The sequence below is a fragment of the Heterocephalus glaber genome, unplaced genomic scaffold (assembly GCF_053883595.1).
Source record: "Heterocephalus glaber isolate CG9 unplaced genomic scaffold, H.glaber_assembly_v1.0 deba00001572, whole genome shotgun sequence".
NCBI lineage: Eukaryota > Metazoa > Chordata > Mammalia > Rodentia > Bathyergidae > Heterocephalus > Heterocephalus glaber.
This window is the reverse complement of record NW_028258357.1, coordinates 20929715-20950311: the sequence shown is the minus strand read 5'-3', so window position 1 is coordinate 20950311 and position 20597 is coordinate 20929715. Positions and strand designations below refer to the sequence as shown.

At 45.1% G+C, this 20597-nt stretch overlaps 1 protein-coding gene and 1 pseudogene across 6 annotated transcripts in view; one reads left to right on the top strand and one right to left on the bottom strand.

Annotated features, from left to right (window-relative positions):
- Positions 1-20597, bottom strand: part of Txnrd1 (thioredoxin reductase 1) — a 92124-nt gene that overhangs the window by 54090 nt on the left and 17437 nt on the right. For 5 of the 6 annotated variants that reach the window (XM_087192731.1, XM_013072257.3, XM_087192732.1 and 2 more), the window contains exons 2-3: positions 11909-11965; positions 11043-11113 (exon numbers count right to left, since the gene is read on the bottom strand). The exons of the other annotated variant lie outside the window; for it this stretch is intronic. In XM_087192731.1, the coding sequence (XP_087048857.1) occupies positions 11043-11082 (40 nt within the window). In that variant the 5' untranslated portion in view covers positions 11083-11113; positions 11909-11965. The remainder of the gene's footprint in view (positions 1-11042; positions 11114-11908; positions 11966-20597) is intronic. 6 annotated transcript variants of the gene reach the window in all.
- LOC147823616 (serine/threonine-protein kinase 26-like) lies at positions 1316-2472 on the top strand (annotated as a pseudogene).

Genomic DNA, 20597 nt, shown 5'->3' with positions numbered 1-20597 from the left:
TTTTTTTTGGCACCAGAGATTGAACTCGGGTCCTTGGGCTTGCGCAGCAGGCGGCAAAACCACTAAGCTAAATCCCCGGCCCAATCCAGACTTCTTTAGGCAGAGATATGCTTCTAATGGGTTTAAATTATTTTTATGTTGGGTTTGCTGTCACATGCGGTCAAACCTAGAGGTAACTAAAATACTTACATCATAGGAAGCACATTTACATTACAGGAAATACAAAGAGAAAAAGGAAGAGTCTTTCAGGATCTCATGCACTGAACTGAACGCAGTCAGGATCTAAGGCTCTGGTTTCTCTCCTCAGGGTTTCCTGGAGATTCCCTTCATTCCCAAAGCCGTGCGTTATACCTCCCCAAACCGTACCTCCAGCCCACCAGCCCATACACCAGGACAGGGACAGCGACGACAAATGCAAATCCCCCATCGGCCCTGGTCCATGCCTGTTTCCACTCAGTGAAATGACGCACCACCCACCTTCCTCATCACAGAAACCTGAGCGGCAGCCTCCACGCCTCTCTCCACCGCCTCGAGCACCTGTGCCCACCTACCCCCATTAAAACTCTTCTCAGGAGGAATTAGAACTTATCCACCCCTGCTTCCTCAATGCTGGTCACACTACAAGATACACGTGCAAATTTACATATTTTATCTATTTTCCAAGCTTTTTTCCTAGGCTTTTAAAAACAAGGTGCAATTGTTTTACAAAAATTATTTTCAATGCGTTGCTTTTTTTCATGAAACGCTACAGTATAGAAAATGTAGTCATGCTATTGAAACTGCCACTGAATCACTGTTAACCGCTGCACAGTGTCCAGGTCAGCAGCTGCCATCGCACAATGACCATGCGTCAGGAACTGCACTGGGTGTCTTCTGCGTGTCCTCATTAGGCTCCGTGGTACAGACGAGGAAACCGCAGCTCCGAGGGACAAAGATCCCACATCATCTCAGAGCTCACGCGAAGCAGGACTTGTCACTTGTGCGTATTTGAGTATTTGCTCTGTGTATTTGGAAGGAAAACACATCCAAAGTTGACTAGAATGTCAGTTAAACAGAGCTTTATCCTGCCATACCAAGCTGGTCGTGGCGATGCTTTTTTGTCTGAAGCAGGGGTGGCTTCGGAGAAGGTGTGTGGCATGGACTCCCCTCCACGGTGGCTGAATGGCGGCGTCTGGAGCAGGCGCGCGCGCACACCCAGGCACGCACTGGCTGTGGCGGTGACGGGGCGCCCGAGGTCTGACAGGTACAGCGCAGCCACAGCCCCGAGTCCGAGTGCACACTCTCTCTCGGCGGCCACTGCGCCCATGTGCGGAGCATGGCAGGTGCAAAGAAGCCTCGCTTCTGGCCGGGTGCCAGGCCTGGACTGTGGATCGGGGGCTCACTCAGGCTGGGAGAGGGGCTGTTCCTTTCCCTGAGTCCGCCTCAGTTTGCTGCTGTGTCGCCTGCCCTGGGGACAACCCCAGTAGCGAGAGACTCGGAGGGACACGGTGCTGGGAAGCGCACCCTGATAGCCTCACCTTTCTCCCATGTGCCGCGCTGTCTCCACCACCTCAAGGTTCAAAGCTATCAATCATCGCAGAACACCCAGTGGAGTGTCGGCCTGGGACCTCCCGCGAGCCGGTCCATTTGATGAGCTCCAGGCACTTCTATACTAAAGGAAAGTGTGAAAGGTCCGGACTTTCATTGTCATTCACCAGACAGAAACGCTGCCAACGTCTCACTCTTGGCACAAGGACATGTTAAACTTGCTGACTGCAGAGCTGCCAGACAGACAGCCTCAACAGACAAACGGAAATGAGCAGAAACACCTTTGTGCAAACTCCATTGTGGATGGTTCCCGAAGCTACTCAGCATCAGCTTCTGGCTCAGAAGCTGACATTTTGGTCACGGGGAATTACTGCTATTGCACTAGCCAAGGGGAGCCGCCCAACTGACACACATCCGAGGAGAGTTCTGCTCCTTATTCCAAAGAGCAACCCTCTGGCTCTTGTCGGGGCCTTCCCGGGTCTGCTAAGGAGTTTATGGATGCTTGCCCGAAGAGCTTCTGAAACTCAAATGCACTGGGAAAAGTTTGAAGAAGACTTCTTATCTGACTGAGCTGCTGGATGGATTTCAGAGGAGGAGGGCAGAGGACAAAGGAGGGTGGATCTGACTCTGAGGGCTCCAGTCCAGAATTCACCAGTCAGGAACGTAACGCCCACCCGTCCTGAACAAACACCGAATAAGAAGCCTGACATGTGGAACCACAGAATGGGGCAGAGCAAGACCCCGTGCACACCCCGAGCTGCTGGTCTCTAATAATCACACTTGAACCTGAACAGCAGGACCAAAATGATGCCAGGAGGAACCGGGCAATTTAGGGAATCGAGAAAAGTACCTCTACGGCTAAAGCCACCTGCCCTGGCATCTCTGCTAAAATCCTGAAGAAATTAACTGAAAAATTTCAAGTGTTCTGCAGATGAACCCCCCTAAGAAACTTAATGGCTTCTCTCCTGTACAGACTGAGAGAGCCCTCTAAAGCCCCGCAATCTTCTTCAATGCTTAATACTTCACAATGCTTAACTCATCAGTGCCATATGCTTTGGGGCCTGTGCAACACTTAAGATTTGGAAGAAGCTATTCAACTCTTGTGCTGATGGTTATCATCTTATATTATGAAGAGCTTTCTTTTTTTTTTTAATCTTTTGAGACAGGGTTTTGCTATGTAGATCAGGCTGGCCTTGAACTCACAGCCTCTGCCTCCTGAGTGCTGGGATTATAGGCATGCGCCACCACGCCCAGCTAAGAAATAACTTGTAACATTGCAGTTTTACCTGTATTATAGTTTTCTGTTTAGGTATCATTATTTCTTTCTTTCTTTTTTTTTTTTTGGTGCCGGGGATGGAACTTGGGTCCTTGCCCTTGCGAAGCAGGCGGCAGAACCACTGAGCTAAATCCCCCAGCTAGGTATCATTATTTAAATTACTAGGATGAATATCTTTCATGTTTTGATCGTTGGTTAGCCTTATGCTCATGAGACAGAGGTTATTCTAAATATTCGGCTCTTGAAAGTTATCAAATTTTAAAATGCTGCTTTTTGTAAACACAAATATATTCTAAAAATGACTATTGTGGGGAGGTGGAAACAAGTCATGCCTTCTTAAAATAGAAGTTTTTAATAAACTCTTATTAAAGAGTCCTTTCCAGTGAAACCTGGAAAAGGATTAACTCTTACACCAAGTTGGTACAAATTCCAGACATCTCAGTGCTTACTAGTTCAGAGCCCTGTAGGAAGCTTTTATGGGCAACATGTAGCAACAGATCAACCTCCTGGTATGCAGTATTTATCTTCTCTTCTAAACTGAAGAGGCAATTAACCCTTATTTAATAGGGTTAAAAACGTAAAGCAATATCATTTGTCCAAGGATGATTGTTGGTAACACTGCAGGAATTAGTTTGGCTTCATTCTTTAAATCTTCAGCTCAAACTGCTCATTGTATGCTTGGATTTGGAGAGCTTATAGCAACACTAATTGCCATGTGATTAAATGCCTGATCAACAGGTATGAACATAGCTTGCACCAGCATTTTTGCCCTGGTAGTAGATTATTCTACAAACAATTCATTCATTTTTGTTCTTCATAATTATCAGTACATAAGAAGCATGTGTTCATTTTTGAAAGACCGAACATTTTGCAGTTCATATGAAAATAACCACAGTACAGGCTTTCTGTCCTTACCCAGTTAAATTAGGCTGTACACTTGATTTTCATCATACTCATGGTACTGCTAAGTGGGTAATACCTTTTTCTTTTAAGTCTAGTATACATATTTTGTGCCTGCATAAGTGTTGAACAAGGTTATAGATCAGTAGTTGCAGAGTTACTGATATTAATTAGTTTTGTTAATTTTTTATTATTTAGATCTGTACATTTCATTTTTGCACAAGTCATTTTTTTTTTTTTGGTACTGGGGATCAAACTCAGGTCCTTGCGCTTATGAGGCAGGTGGTGGAACCACTGAGCTAAATCCCCGGCCCATAAGTCATTTTTTTAAAAAATCTGAATATTTGTAAAATATTAAAAGATGTTTATAAGTAAAATTTAAAAATAGTAAAAAAGCTTAATGTAAGTTTATCTTTTTCATATCTAAACTGAGTAAGAGGCATTAATTAAACACTACATTAAATATATTAGAAACATTATCCTGTTTGATTCTAATAACTCAACCAGACAGGCAGGTAACGCTGTGCTCTTTTGATGTGGATTTGAACCCACGCCTGCCTGATACAAAAATATGTTTTCTGCCTTCTATGTAAAGAAATCCTTGCATGAGGTGTGGAAGGTCCTTCTTAAGTAGATGATCAGGCTTCCCACTCTCTTTGCATTAATGCAAAACCAAACTGCACCTGACTAGAGGGACGTGTGGGAGTTCTCACGTGGATGCTGCATGATCCTGGATTGTCTCTCCTTCCAGTCCACAGACAGCAGAGTGGTGCCCACAACAGGGACCCGATGAGGAGCAGTTATTGCCATGAACCACACTAACCCGAGGGCCTGTGTGTGTGTGTGTGTGTGTGAGAGAGCTTCAGGTTCTGGCTCGGTCACCTGGTCACCCGCTGGCTACACGACCTTGCCTTGAGCAAGGAGACAGCCTCTCTGTGCCTCTATCCCCACACCTGTGAGATGGGAACAATCCTAACATCCACCTCATAGAACAACGTTGAGATTAGGTCATGCTGGATGGCAGGGCTGGTGGCTCATGGCCACTGCTATGGAAAGCTTCCCTCCTCCTATAATTATCCCATGAGGAACACGAATACACAACTCAGGTACAGAATACTACATATGGAATGCAGTTCAGATCGTGGAATTCAACACAAGGGAAAATGCTGCACCTCATTAATAATCAGAGAAACACAATATAAACTTTTTTAACCTTTCAAGTTGGCAAACAATAACTTTGGAAAACCTGTTACTGCCAGGCATGGTGGTACACCCGTAATCCCAGAACTTGGTGGGCTGAGTCAGGAGGATCACAGCAAGTTTGAGGCCACCTTGGGCTACCTAGTGAGTTCAAGGGCAGCCTGGAATACATAAGGAGACCCTGCCTGAACCCCTCCCTAAAAACTATTATCATTTCTTACTCTTCACTAAGCGCAGGGAACTCACTGAGCTTGTGGAGTTCCTCTCACTACACTCAGTGAGAAGGCCCCAGAGCCAGGCACGGTGCCCAAGCCTGGTGTCTCAGCCACCACTGGAAAGCTCAGGCCAGGTACTAAGTTCAAGCCCAGCCTGAGCACCAGAGTGAGCTCCCTGCCCGGAAAAAAGAAATGAAGAAAGAAAAAAAGGGAAAAAGCTCTAGAATCTTGAAAGTATTCATACTCTGGCCTAGAAATCCATTCCAGTAATCTGTCCTAAGAAAAATAATTCCTAATACAGCAAAAATCAATGTACAAAGAAAACTATATCTGATCTGTTGTGCTATCACAGCAAGAAAATTGGTGGCAGACTATTTGTTCAGCTGTAGTAAATGGTTAAATAAATATGTGGACTGTTTTACACCCACTGGGAAAACTACTAAGAGCGTGTAACAAGTCGAATATTTATTAAACGACAAAACAGAACCAGGACACCTAAAAGATCCACAAAAATGACAGTAGTGGGCCAGGGACTTAGCTCAGTGGTTTCCCCGCCTGCTGCACAAGTGCAAGGACCTGAGTTCGATCCCCAGTCCCCAAAAAAACCAAAATGATAGTAGTACCTCTAGATGTGATTACTTGTGATTTTGTGTTTGATCATACTGTGATCTCCGAATTCTTAGAGAAGAGTACCTTTACAGGAAAACCCAGAGTACTGACAGTACTTTGGGCTGACTTGAAGACAACGCAGCAGCCTTTCTCACTCTCGTCTCTCAGGCAACGCACTCCACAGGGATGAGCCACGGTGTTTTCTGGCTGTGAGCTCCTTCCCATTACCTCTGGCCACTTGGACAACGCCCACCACAGTCGAGACCCTCTCACAGCTCCCACTTGACCTACAGCTCTTACGCAGACCAGGCTGTTCCGAAATTCAGGGGCAGCAGATGCGAGCGAGCAGAATGATCTTACAGGGTGAGCTTGTGCCTCATTCATGCATCCACCTCTTCTTTTTTCCTTTTTCTATTCTGAGGCAGGGTCTCACTATGTAGTTCAGGCTGGGCTTGAGCTCACTATGGAGCCCAGGCTGGCCTCCAACTCAAGGCGATCTTCCTGCCTCAGCCTCCACAGTGCTGGGATTGCAGGGTGCACCACCACGCCCAGCTTTTCTCCCTGCCAGTGCTTGGCACATAACTAGAGGGCCAGACACACCTGCTGAAGAAACCCCAGTGCCTCAGTGGCAAGCGCAGAGCTGGCCCGAGGGACCTCTGCTGTGAGGCGCTCTTACTGGTGTGAGGAAAGCGGTCCCTGAAGAGGCAGCTGGGAAGCAGACAGGCATGGGCTTGGTCGCCAGTGCTGAGCCGGTTACTCAGCGCTGAGCATCTGCCTCTTCACTGGTAAAACAGAATTCCGTCCAACAGCCACACTTGGCAGTGTGAGGATTCAGGGAGGACCCGCAACCCTGACATGAGAAGGAACACAGGCAGCAGCAGCTCCTCCACTCCAGCGGAGGGCCTTACAGTGGGCTCTTCCGAAGCAGCCAGGGGACAAGGGCGATGCACAGCTGAACCCCGAGCTGGTGCCCTGTGGCATCTAGATACACGCGTTTGGCAAAGTGTCGTGCAAATTCTTTCAAAGCTTGTATCTGTTTCCCACATCAAAGGTCCAGGATGGCAGCTGCTGCCAAACAAAATGAAGACCCTGATGCTGCCCGTGTGTCTGTTCTTAGATTAAATGAAGACAAGGCTTCATCAGCAGCCAAGGGGCAGCTTGGATGCAGCTGGCACAAGGCAGGGTGCACAACCACCGCTTGCAACAGCCCCACCACACACAGGAACACTGTCACCCGCGGGCGGGCCAAGCAAGGCTCTGACAGCGCTCACAGAAGCAGGCGGCCGGGAATCACCAGTGGGTCCCCAGGAGCCGGCATGTGACTTCCGCCTCACAGGAAGGTGAGCTCACAGCTGCCTCCTCGGTGGACTCTGACACTCAGCGGGAGAGCACGCAGGCCCTGGCACGGTGGGTGGCACATCCGCCAGTCACCACTGCCCACACAGGGGACTGAGCTCTGCACCAAACCCTGAGGTTGCTCTCCAGTGACAACCTGAAGTGACACAGACTGGTCCAAAACACAGCACCCAGGAGAGGAGGAGGAGAGAATCTCCCTGGCACCACAGACAGCCCTTCTTGACCATTTCTGAGACGAGACCACTGCAAACACAGGCACTCGCGGGGCAACCACCCAGCATCAATCCGGCTAGGCAGCCCAGGTGGCCCAGGCCCCGCACTAATGGACACTGGAAGGGAAACAAAGGAACAAAGGAGCCCACCCCGGTACCGCGGGAATCACATCTGCCGACTGCCCAGTCTCTCTCGGGCCTGGTGCAGAGCTCGGAACACAGCAGGCACCCCATAAACCCTCCAACCAAAGAGATGCACCCACACCCACTTGCTTCTGAGTCGATACCCCATCTCCCAGTTCACCTTCCGGCCTTCAAAGGTCTGCTGTGACACAGGCCTGGGAGAGGAAGCCAAGACTGGGAGGGAGGCTGTGCCTCCCAGGTTACCGAGAGCCGCGGAGAAGCCAAAGAAGGAGGTGCAGTGAAGGAAACCAGCACTTACAGCGGCATCAGCGACTCCAGCTCCGTAATGACAGGGTCCTTGGACACAGGGAGCAGGTCGGATACCCCTCCCATGTGACCTGGCCACGCTGCATATGGGATGGTGGACTTCTATTTTTACAAATGAATCATACAGAATTCAGAAGTGCATCGTTAATCCTCTTCCTACTTGCATTAGAACAGGAGTTGTCAAACTTTTGATCTCAGCACCCCCTTTACACACCTAAGTAATTTAAAAAAATTAATTATATTGGTACATTTTAGGTATACAATAGTTACATTCATCATTGGAAATTTGCACCTTTACATAATCCATCTTGGTTCTTATTTTTTCCCCATTCCCACACTTAAGTAATTTTTGAGGACACCAACATTTTTGTTTATTTGAGACATAGCTATCAATATTTATGGTATTAGGAATTAAAACTGAGACATTTAAAAATATTAATTCACTTACAATTAACGATCAACCCATTTCACATTAACATAAATAATATACTTTAATAAATATATTTTCTAAAACATGACAAATAGCATAAGAAGATTGATATTGTTTTACATTTCTCTGGAAATTTTTTATTATCTGACTTTATGGAAGACAGATTTCCTATTTGCTCCTCCATCCAATTTGTTGTAGTAAACGTTACTTTGGTAGAAGTCCAGAGAAAGTCCAGCCACAGAAAAGTGATTGGAGAAATGGAAGGATTCGTAGCTTTTCAGTTACCTGGATAGTCTTGATACCATCCCCAAACTCAAAAGCCACTGACCACAGGTTAGGGGCCAGCTGGGGTCTGAGCATGGACAGATGAACTTCTCGCTCTGACCCACTACAACCCACCACACCAGCCTGCACTTCGGATGGCTCTGTATAAGATCACTCACTTATCCTCTGGAAACATTCCCGCACTAAGCCATGCTGATAGTCCAAATACTTCAAATATTTCAATATATAATAATTTTGTCTTGAGACAGGGTCTCGCTATATAGCCTAGGCTGGCCTTGAACTCACGGCAATCCTCCTGCCTCAGCCTCCTGAATGCTGGGATCACAAGTGTGCAGCACCACCCCTGGCTAATACATACTTTTTTTTTTTTTTTTTTTTTTTTGGTACCGGGGATCGAACTCGGGTCCTTGCACTTGCACAGCAGGCTGCAAAACCACTGAGCTAAATCCCCGGCCCTATACATACTAATTTTTAAAGCTCATTAAATATTATCATCAATCTCATCAGAAAAGTACTGAGAAGCTATTGAGCTCCAATGGCAGATACATCTTCCAGAATTCTAATTTTCAGTACTGGCAACCAATACAGCCAGTCGTGCTGCTCGAGGTGACAGACTCGCTTTGTCCCCTATGGGAGAAATGCCTGCCAAATACCCGGGTGTGACAATCACAGTCTGTCAGCCGCGCTCGGTGCTCCACCAAAAGCGGATGGTTCTGTCTGCACTCACAAGTGCTTCCTGTCAGTGCACAGTGCTTCCGCCCCAAAGGCGCACGCACACTTCGCTCGAATCACAGCAGCAAAATGAGGGCGACCCACAAAGCACTGAAGTGTAGCAGAGGAAGAACCCTTACTACAGCGTGAGGCAGTCCCTTCTACTGTGTCACTGGTGAAGGAGACATTTTGGCTCCTCCCCGCACGCTGAGCCGCCAGCATTGTCACCCACCGTTGCTTTTGCATGATCAGTGCCAGTGGCAAACCACCAAAGCTGGCAAATAAGGTCTTATTAGTATGAAAAGTTTCAACCCGAGGACCCCTAGAGAGTCACAGGCACGCCCACGTGTCCACAGAGCGCACTCTGAGACCTGCTGCCGTCCTCTACTTGGGTCCTGGGAGCTGCCCGGGTGCAGACGGGAAAGAGCCTGAGGCCGAAGATAAGGTCTGAGGCGAGAGGAGGTGAGGAAGCAACAAGCAAGGACACAGAGCAGCATTGGCTCAACCACAGACCTGCTGTCTCTAGCCAAGCCACTCTCACGCGCATGCGCTGCCCGGGTCCCCCGGACTCAGCAGGGGTGAGCGGGAGCTCCTGGTCACACTCCACCGCGGCGTGGCCACTTCCCACAGGAAAGGGGAGGACTTCCGGTCCGCTTAGTGCTGCAGCACTTGATGCTGCCTCTCAGGACCTTCCATCCACTCCTTGGCATCTCTGTCAAGCTTTTTCCAACTCCTGCCCCCAAGCACTTAGTACCACTACCCTACCCATCCGTTTCCAGTGTTACCCACCCCTACTTTCCCACCCTCGACAACCACAAAGGACTTGGCTTGCCTTGCTGTTGGGTTACCCCCTAATTCAAACCAAGTTGTGTCTGAGGTACAGATCCGCTGCTTATATGACTTTGGGGAAGTTATTCAACTTATCTGGGACTCAATTTCCTCATTTGTGAACTAAGGGGAAAGTCTTCCTTGAAGAGTTTTTTTGTTTTGTTTTTGGTACCGGGGATCAGACTCGGGACCATCCGCTTTCGAGGCAGGCGATGGAACCACTGAGCTAAATCCCCGGCCCCTGAAGAGTTTTATTACGGTTAGTGATTCTGTACTAAAGCCAGAATAGTCTCTATAAAACAGTAAGTGCTCAATATATGGTAGTGACTCTCTGACTCTGCATTCCCTAGAAATGAACTTTACCTCCCCATTCCTTTATATCTCAATTGCTGTGCATCTTTCTCTGTATCTGTGTCCCTTCTTCGTTGTTTTATTCCCTTGGTGACTGGATGGAGACTCTGCTAGGCATGAAGGACACCTCTGCTTCCTGTCCGGTGGGGCCTACTTCCCCTACGGAAAGGATGGCCAGATCCCTGCTGTCTACCCATGACTCCCTGGGCTTTCTGAACCACAAGCGAAAACACAATCACTGTGGTCCTACAAGGCAGCGTTCTACTTTACTCCACCAACTTTCTGTCCCTGGGATTTCCAGCCTTTTTTCCACAGCCCTGTTCATGGATCCTTGTCTTTACTGGTCTCAGTATGTCCCTGACACAACTTCTGAACGCATCTCTATTGATTTAATTCAAATACTCTTTGGAATTACTTACTAGAAAGGAAACAGATTCATAAAAGCAGCAATGATACCAGGAAGTACTATACTGAAACCAGCCCCATGATTCCTCGGAAATGTCAAGTTATACCAAGACTATAAAGGAAGAAAGGTGAAAGACGAGTCTCGGGAGTGCCGTCTACACCCCCACAAAGAAGAGTTGGAAGGTAAGAGCTCACTGAACAGTCTCAGGAAGAAAAATAAAAGGCAGGCAGAACAGATGAAAGGAAACGTACAATCAGCAGTTGCAATTAATATATTAGAATCTTACCTGCTTGATCAAGTTCGAGCAAAAAACAAGGGACACTCATAGTTTTAAATAACTTCTTGACCTGGAAGAGGCTGAAAAATGGGAGAGAATGAAAAACTAAAGGTCACAACCAACAGGAGAGCCTCTTAGCCAGCTGTTCTTGCCTCCCCAGCCAGCCTCCTCCTCCGGAAACTTTCCAGCTCATTTTAATGCGACCCACAAGGTTCTCCTGTTGTCAGTAATGATCTTTAAAAGAGTGTTTGAAGTTTGTTGATTTATTCTCCTGTCCGTGATTCACCTGTGTAGCTTCGGAAAATACATTTCCCATGTTTGGTGACTCGGTCTTCCCCATTGTGAAATGGGCCTGGCTTGATAATGACCACTGGAATATTTAAATGTTTCCAAAACACCAGGTGGCAACCCCGGGGGAAAAGATCCTCACGGTAATAAAATATTATTTTTCTTTTTGCCAAATAAACTTCAACCAATAAATCAGTTTAAAAAGTCATATGTTCAAGGTTATACAAATTGTATTGGTTCAAAACTAAAATTTTACTTGATGGGGCCAGGGATTTAACTCAGTGGTTTCGCCGCCTGCTGCGCAAGCACAAGGACCCAAGTTTGATCCCCGGTAACAACAACAACAAAAAATGTACTTGATGGATAAAAGTTATTTTTGCCAAGCTTATACTATTAAATAACATTCAAATTACTGATAAAGGAGACTATTACATACAAGACATTAATGTACAAGACTATTGTTAATATTTGGGGAGATTTTAGAACCACATTCTACCTTCGTACTTGCTTGTTCAGTTAGATAAGAAGGCCAGAAGAGCCTGAAGTTCACAGAAATTATCAGTTATCAATCAGGAAGCAGACCTTACCTCACACTACTGAAACACAGCAGCAGATGTCTTGCACAGAAGCTGGCTGGCAGATATCTGCAGGACCAAGAACAACACTGGGGTCAAGACAGGAGGATGGGCGCATTCACACAGCTGGAGCCGCACACTCTTCCCCAAGGCACCCGAGTCCCAGGCTGGATGCAGCTTCCTGGCAGGATACACTTAACAAGATAAAAGTCTTTCTGAAGTGAGAAGAGGTTAGGAAAGAGGGACATCAAATAAAGAAGACCAAAAGCCATGGCAATAAGCCTGGTGGATGAAAATCAATTCATATTCCAACTTTCTAAGACTAAAAAGTTGATATACATATGAGATTAAAAACTCTTTCCATAGCCACTTACTTTTATAAGTACAACAGTTTGTTACAATAAAACACATTTTTCAGGTTTAGGGAGTAAATCCTAAAAACCACTCCAAAAGTCATTATCAAACTTCAATAGGTGAAATGCACAAAACATACTCTCTAGATTCCAGAGTACACATAAGCCCACTTTACGAAATTTACTTTCTAGGTTATCTTAATTCGGAATGAGCTTTAGCATAGTTCCATAGTACAAGATTGAAGGTCTGCCTGGAATTATAGAAGTCCATTTTCTAGAATCTTCTCATTGATAAAAGCAGAGGATGTTAAACTTTGCCTTCAAAACAGTGTTGAGAAATGGCAATGGGTCTACCTATCAAGCAAAAGATAGGCTGGAATGAGTCACCATTTGCCAATTGCAGCTAAAAACTTCTACCTTCCACTGAGACAGCTCTGAGAAACACATCACAATTTCTGAAAAGGTGGGAAGGTTGATCTTTGCCCTTCAAAATGCCCTCTCCATAGGAGGACAAATTCAAAACACACATGGTAAAAGCGTTATACAACCCCAGGGAAACTGACTTTAGGTAGAAGGCAATTTCCCTGTGGGTACTTCCCAGCTTGAATTAATGCAAATTACATTACTCACCCAGAGAAAGGGAAACTCTAATCTGTCAAATAGAAATACAAAAACTAAGTTCCTCCTTTCCAGGTTACTCAAATCACAATTGTGAAAGGAGTTGCTAAAATCAAGGAAGAAATAACCTGAGGAAATTTTATCTCAAGGTAATTTCTTTAATATAGAGGTTGTGCTATGTTACCCAGGCTGGCTTAGAACTCCTGGGCTCAAGTGATCCTCCGGCCTCAGCCTCCCAAATAGCTAGGACTACAGGTATGGACCATCATGCCCAGCTAAGGTAATTTTTTAGAAGGTAATTTTTAAAAGAACTAGTACAAACAGCTAAGTATATAAGTTGTAACCTGCAGAGAAATTCACCATTTTTCTTTCAGAAGAGTTACTTAACTATCTTTCATGGCCAAAGACATTGATTCATATCCGTTGGCACCAATACGAAACCAGCTGCACATTCAGGAAGCAAAGGAGCTCGAATTGCCAAGGAAAAACCAGAGGCTGTTTGTAGGAAGACCTGGTATACCAGGGGTGATTCAGATAATGACGCAAATAAGGTTGTCAGTCCATTTAAATAAGTATGGAAATACACAGGCAAGTTCTCCATTCCGGAGTAGATTTGAAGAGCCAAGAAGTGGGGGAATTAGTGGAAGAATTCAAGAATAAATTAGAACAAGACCAGTTACAGGGCCGGGGATTTAGCTCAGTGGTTTCGCCACCTGCTGCGCAAGCACAAGGACCTGAGTTCGATCCCCGGTACCAAAAAAAAAAAAAAACAAGACCAGTTACAGGTCCAAGTTGTGGGATTTCAAGAAACAGTCCTGGAATCTAAAGCCCCATCCAGAGGGGCAGTCCTGACCGACAGCCTCGCCCTTCTTTGTAGAACCAGACGCTGTCAAATTGAAATTTTCCAATTCTTTCAATTTTTTTTTTTTGGTAGCAGGGATTGAACTCAGGACCTTGTGCTTTTGAGGCAGGCGCAGTGCCACGGACCTAAATCTCCAGTCCAAAACATTGAGAAGTCTAAGTAGAGTGACCAAAAATTCCTCAGCACTCACCAGGCACTCAAATGGTAGCTCTTTTTTTTTCTTTTGTACTGGGGATTGAACTCAGAACCTTGTGCTTGCAAGGCAGGTGCGGTGCCTCTTAACCAGAATTGTGCTAGAATTAAGTCAAGTATTTGGTGACTCCTTATAGAAAGGAAGATCACCATCCAAGATTTTAAGTTGTGACTGGAAAACAGGAAGAGCAATAGTTTGTTTGATTTTTTTTTGTTTGTTTTGATACTGGGAATCGAACTTAGGACCTTGTGCTTGCCAGGGAGGGGCAGTGCCACTAAGCTAAATCCCTGGCCCAGCAATAATTTGTTTTTACAAACATTTACACAGATTTATTAAGTACCAGGTGTATTCTGTGTCTTTTATAAATAGTAACTAATTTAAGGCTCACCACAAACTTATGACATACTCATGATTATACACATTTTGCTGATGAGGAAACTGAGGCTCAACAGGTAAATAACTTAACCAAGGTCACATGGCTACTAAGTCACAGGACCAAGATCCAAACTAACTTCAGAGTCCAGGCTCTTAACCATAATTTAATAAAAGAAAATATTAGAAAGCCATATAATTATAAAGCTTTAAAAAAACCCCTCAATAATGAACTAGCCCAAACCCCTCAATTTTAGAAATTAAACAGATATGGGCGAGGGGAGCTCTCAGAGCAGACAGGATCACCAGAACTACACAAGTAACAGCCAGAGGCCAGAATCACACAGCAGGTTCGAATACCCAGCCTTCTTCTAGAAATAAGCCCATGGCTCGATGAAGCATAGGTTCTGCCTTCTCCATTTGACCTGGGATGGGATGTGTGTCTTGTACCTCTCTGCAGTCCTACTGCCAGCACAATGTGCCACACACAAGGCCTCGTGTCCCGTTGACAGGGACGCAGCCTCAGGTGGCAACAAGGCAGCCTTTGTCCCGCGGAGAGGCAAAGAGGAAAGCGTCTTCCTACTCTCTGCCCATCCTCTCTTTTCCCTTCTTTGGAAAAAGAGAACACACACACACACGCACGCACGCACGCACGCACGCACGCACACATGGCCTGGGGTTGAGGTGAGGCTTCCAGAGTAACAGGTATTAGAATCCACCCTCCTTGGGATCTGGAAAGGAAGAAGCTGAGAGAAAACGAAACCTAAATGAGCCAGCCAGTGGGTCTGAGAGCCACGGTCTCTAGGCAGAAAGCTGTCCTGAGTACAGCCTCTTTTTTCCTTTTTTTTTTTTGTACCAGGGATTGAACTCGGAACCTTGGGCTTTCGAGGCAGGATTTACTGAGGTAAATCCCCAGCCCCCTTTTTTTGTTTTTTTGAGACAGGTTCCGGCTATGTAGCCCAGGGTGGCCTCAAACTCAGCAACAGTGCTCTCAGCCTCCCTCCAAGCCTCCTTTCAAGCCTGGCCTTCATGCTGTGGTGAAGTCAGGGCTGTGCTTACTGCCCTTTTCTCTCCGCTCAGTTAGGGTGAAGAACCCAGGAGGAATCAGTTTTTTTTCTGTGAAGACATTTTCCCCATAATAAGCCAGAGCCCAAACAGATACTCATCAAAATCTAGGCATACCCTGAGTAGTTCCTTACGGACTCATCCCTATAGATGTGCAAAAAGAGCCACAAATCAACCGAATAGCTTCCGTGACCTGGATGACCTTAGAACATACCATACTTTGCAAAAGCTCAGAAAAAGATTACTCAAGCAATAATGATTCTCAAACCAGTATTCTCCATTATTCCGAAGCAAGTTACACCTCCACACGCCCCTTTGAGGGAGAAATCCAATTGTTTCCACCTCAGCTCAGAAGTCTGCCAGATTCTCCAGATCCGACAACTCCTCAGCCTGAGGGGAAGCTTACCCCAGCAGAGCGCTTGCTCAGGGACTCTTGGGGGATGACTGCGGCAACTGTCTCTTGGGCCACTGCAAGCTCCTGGTCTGCTCAGGCCAAGCTAGAGGAGCCTCGTGGGATGTCTGGCAAAGCTCAAGCAGGGCGATGATCCTTAGCTAGAAGCAGTGGGAGCACAGGTGGCAATTATCAGAAAGGAAAACACGATGATGCACTGCCTAATGTGAGGCTCACTCAAAACCACACAGTCTTAGCCTCAGGCTGGAGTAAGGAGTCTGAGGAAGGCCTCGAACTCCCAACATACCCGTCCTCTGTCACCTGACCAGGAGAGTAAGGGACAGGCCACATTTGCCCCTCTGCATCCACTCGTGGTTACATGCAGAGAGCCCAGCCCTGACTGAACGTGACCCATCTTGGTGCTACGCCATGCTCATGTGGCAGCACTGTAACCCTGGGCACCACCACCAGCCAAACCACCAAGGATTGCTACCTCTGGCTTGTAAACTTTGAAACTGGCTACTTTCCTCAGGGCCTACAAACAAACCAAGCTCCACACTGCCCTATTCCTTCCCCCTTGAGTCCCTGTCACGTGCGTTTATCTAAGACTGGTCCATTTTTCTCCGGTCTTCTCACCACTTTCCTAGTTGACACTGACATTTGTCCAGAATTAGGCGTGGGGGGTGTTATGGCTTGTGTTTAGATGTCCCCCCAAAGCCTCAGGCGGTCATAGATGGAGCTTCTCTTTTGAGGTGGCTGGATCTAGGGTGTGTGACGCTGGGTGCTAGGATTAAGGTTGTAAGTGCTACCTGCCCTAAGTAATCTGGATGAGATACAAGGGACTGAAAGTTTTCTTGTTTTGCTACCTTCCCTCTGCCATGAACCGTTGCCCCTCTGCCATGAGCCACCCTGCTTGGAGACAGCCGGTGATGGACTGAAACCGCGACAAACTGTGAGCTAAGTAAGCCTTTCCTCCCTTAACTTGGCGGGTGTTGGGTATTTTGTCTCAGCAATGAGAAAGTAACTAACACAGGGTGAATTTGCAAGCACCCTCTCATTCAAACCTTACCGGGCCACCAGTGGGCACGGTTACCATGAAGCCCAGTTCACAAACCAGGAAACTGACTCCCAGCAGTTGAGCAACTTCTCCGAGGCTGCGCAGCCTACAGTAAGCATTGGGGCTAGGTTTCACGTCCAGGTCATCATTCTCTGTAACCCATGCTTTTAAAAACAGTTTTGAGATAACACATATACCAAAGATTCACCAATTTCAAGTGTATAATTCCACAGTAAAATTTTTAGTATGTTCAGAGTTGTGTGATTATCATCACAATTTCAGAAAATTGTCATCACCCCAAAAGAATCCCCACACATAGTAGAAGTCACTTTCTTTCTCTCCAGTAAAGTTTCCCCCTCCAGCTTCTAGGCAACCACTAATCTACTGTATGGAATTATAGGCTATGTAGTCTTTGTGGCCAGCTTCAGGTCTTCAAGGCTCATTAGTGCTGTAGCTTGCTCAGCTTCCTTCCATTGCCAAATAATATCCCATTATACGGATAAATTGCTGCACCACATCTTATTTCTTTGTTCATCAGCTACTGGACACTTGGGCTGCTTCCACTTCTAGGCTATTGTGACTAACGCTGCTGTTAAACATTCATGTACAAGTGTTTGTCTAAACACCCGTTTTCAAGTCTTTTGTATAAATACTTGGGAGTAGAATTACGGAGCACACCATGACTCTGGTAAACTTTCCAAGGAACTGACAAACTGTTTTCCTATTTTACACTTCCTCCAGCAGTGGGCGAAGGCCCCAGTCTCTCCACACCCTTGTGAGACTTCACATCTGATTGTTCTCATTCCCAACATCCTAACAGGTTTTAAGCAGTGTCTCACGGTGGCTGTGATTTGCATTTCCCTGAAAGCTAATAGGGACCAACCTTTCCTGTGCTTACCTATCTGTACACCTCCTTTGGAGGGATCTGTTCAAAGCCTTCTCCCATTTTATAATGGAATATTTTTATTCCTGGGTTGTAAGAGTTCTTTATACATTCTAGATATACATTTCTTATCAGATATATAAGTTGCAAATAATTTCTCACATTCTGTAGCTTTTCTCATTTTACTTGATGTCCTTTGAAGCACACAAATTTTTTAAATTTTGATCAGATCAGCTTCATTTATTTTTTCTTTTTATTTGTGCTTTTGGTGTCATATGTAAGAAATTACTGGGCACCACAACCCCAAAGGTCACATTACCAAAGTTACAGAGATTAATTAGCTGGGTGTGGTGGTGCATATCTGTAGTACCAGCACTGGGAAAGCTGAGGCAAGAGGATTGCTGAGAGTTCCAGGCCAGCCTTGGCTTCATAGTGAGTTCAAGGTCAGCATGAACTGCATAGTGAGACCCTGTCTCCAAAAATCCAAACCAAAACAACAAAAAACTCCAAAGAGATTTACCCCTATGTTTTCTTCTATGAATAATTTAATTCCCATATTAAGGTCTGTGATCCATTTTGAGTTAGTAATTTATTTAAGGTGAGAAAGGGATTCAGTTTCATTCTTTTGCATGTCAATTACCAAGTGCCTCTAATCCGTTTGTTGAAAAGACCATTCTTACAGTTTTGTGGGGTTTTTTGGTACCAGGGATCGAACTGGGTCCTTATGCTTGCGGGACAGGCAGCAGAACCACTGAGCTAAATCCCCAGCCCTAAAAAGACCATTCTTTATTGATGACTTTTTGCTACCCTTGTTGAAAATCAATCGACCATAAATCTAAAGCGAGTGCCTTTTTTTTTTGGCAAATTTATATTGTCACTGCCTAGACTGATATATAAACAAAGTGTTAACAAAATCTTGTAAACCCTAAAAAGTTAGAATTTGTTTTTTTGGTACCAGGGATTGAACTCGGGACCTTTGGCTTGTGAGCCAGGTGGTGGCACCATTGAGTTAATCCCTGGCCTACACTGAAATTTTAACTCCCAAGGTGTAGCCCCTGGAGGAAGGGGCTCTGGGAGGTGATTAGAGGCCCTCATGAATGGAATTAGCGCAGATATAAAAGAAACCTCCTAGAGCCCTGGTCTCCTCCACCTTGAGAGGGCCACAGCAAGAAGGCACCGGCTCTAAACCCGGAAGTGAACCTTCACCAGACATGGAGTCTTCCAAGACTTGGATCTTTGACTTCCTGTCTCCAGAACTGTGGGAATAAACTTCATTTGTTTATAAGCTAACAGTTTATGTATTTTGTTCCAGCATTCTGAATGGCTAAAACAATCAGGAATAAATTAGCGATGTGAGCTGTGCCTCTCAATCCTTATCTGCATCAGAATGGCTGTGATTTCCTGGCTCTTACCAATGACCCGGATCAGAACCACAGGCAGGGCCCAGGATAAACACTTATGTGCAGGGCCGGGGATTTAGCTCAGCAGTTTCGCTGCCTGCTGCGCAAGCGCAAGCATCCGAGTTCGATACCTGGTACCAAAAAAAAAAAAAACCAAACAAACATTTATGTGTATACATTTGTGTATGTGTGTGCATATCTATGTTATTGTTGCTATTTTGAGATAATGTCTCACTACGTAACCCAGGCTGGCCTCAAACTTGCAATCCTAAATGCATGTTTTAAATGTTCACTGGTAATTCTAATGCACACTCTTAATTAAAAACTTTTAAACTAAGGCAACATGATGCGAGACTAGAGGCCCGCCAATAACACTTCAAAAATGTTTAAACTCTTGTGCATTTTCTCTTTTTCATTATTTTTACTGAGAAAGCAACATAGAAATAAGGATGCCTAGTGGTAGCATCTCATGGAAAGAGAGTCACAGAATGTCAGCGTGGGAGAGACTTCTGGCCAAGTATTCATTATGCTGATGAAGACACCAAGGTCAAGACAGGTAATTAATTGTGCTGGGGTTGTCACACAAGCTCCTAATTCCATCATGCCTGACTCCTTCAGCTTTGCCAGATGACGGCCTCTAACTGGAAGTGACAATATCTTACATAGCTCCCATGCCCAGGGCGCCACCCAACTATTAAGCTCAAGTATTTGTCAATATGCAGAACTTGTTACTGAGAGCCCCTGGGAAAAAGGTATAACTTCTGTGATCAAGAAAAGCTGCACTCTTCCTGGGGAGTCACTATCAAAAATAAACAGCTGGATAAATAATAAGAGATTACCCCAAATCATCAGAATTTTTACTTAAATTCCACCTCTTAAAATAAAAATAAATTAAGTTTTATCTATAAGTTTATCATCTGTTTTTAAATTTTTGGCTGTCAATTTTGAAATAAAATTTAAAGCGGTGTTCAAAGAAATATATTTGGTAAATCTGAGACAAGGACAAAACCAGGTGGTTATAAAAACTCAGATAAAACTGTAATTATGATGTTTTTCTATTTTGCTCCTAATTTTTGGGTTAAGACCGGCTCCTAGTATTTGGATCCATGCAGTAAATACCTATTGTCCATTCATAAACCCTCAACCTAAAAGGTAATAATAATACATGTTCCATGTATATATTTGTAAAAATAAACATAGAAATCAATAGATGATATTGGATATCCCAGATATAGACATATATAGAATAAATTATGATAAAGAGCCATCACAAACCAATAAAAAGAAAATTTATTTTTAAATAGCATAGTGATGATGACTTGATAATTTGGAAGAAAGTTGTTTTCTTTATCTCTTTCTCTATAAGCATATCATACAAAACCTTTTCCAGATCTCTAATAGCAAAGCATATTATATAAAACTATTTCTCAATCAATCTTTAGAGGAACTAACTCCCTAAACTTAGAAGTAAATACAAAAGAAAAACACAACAGACTACACTACAAAA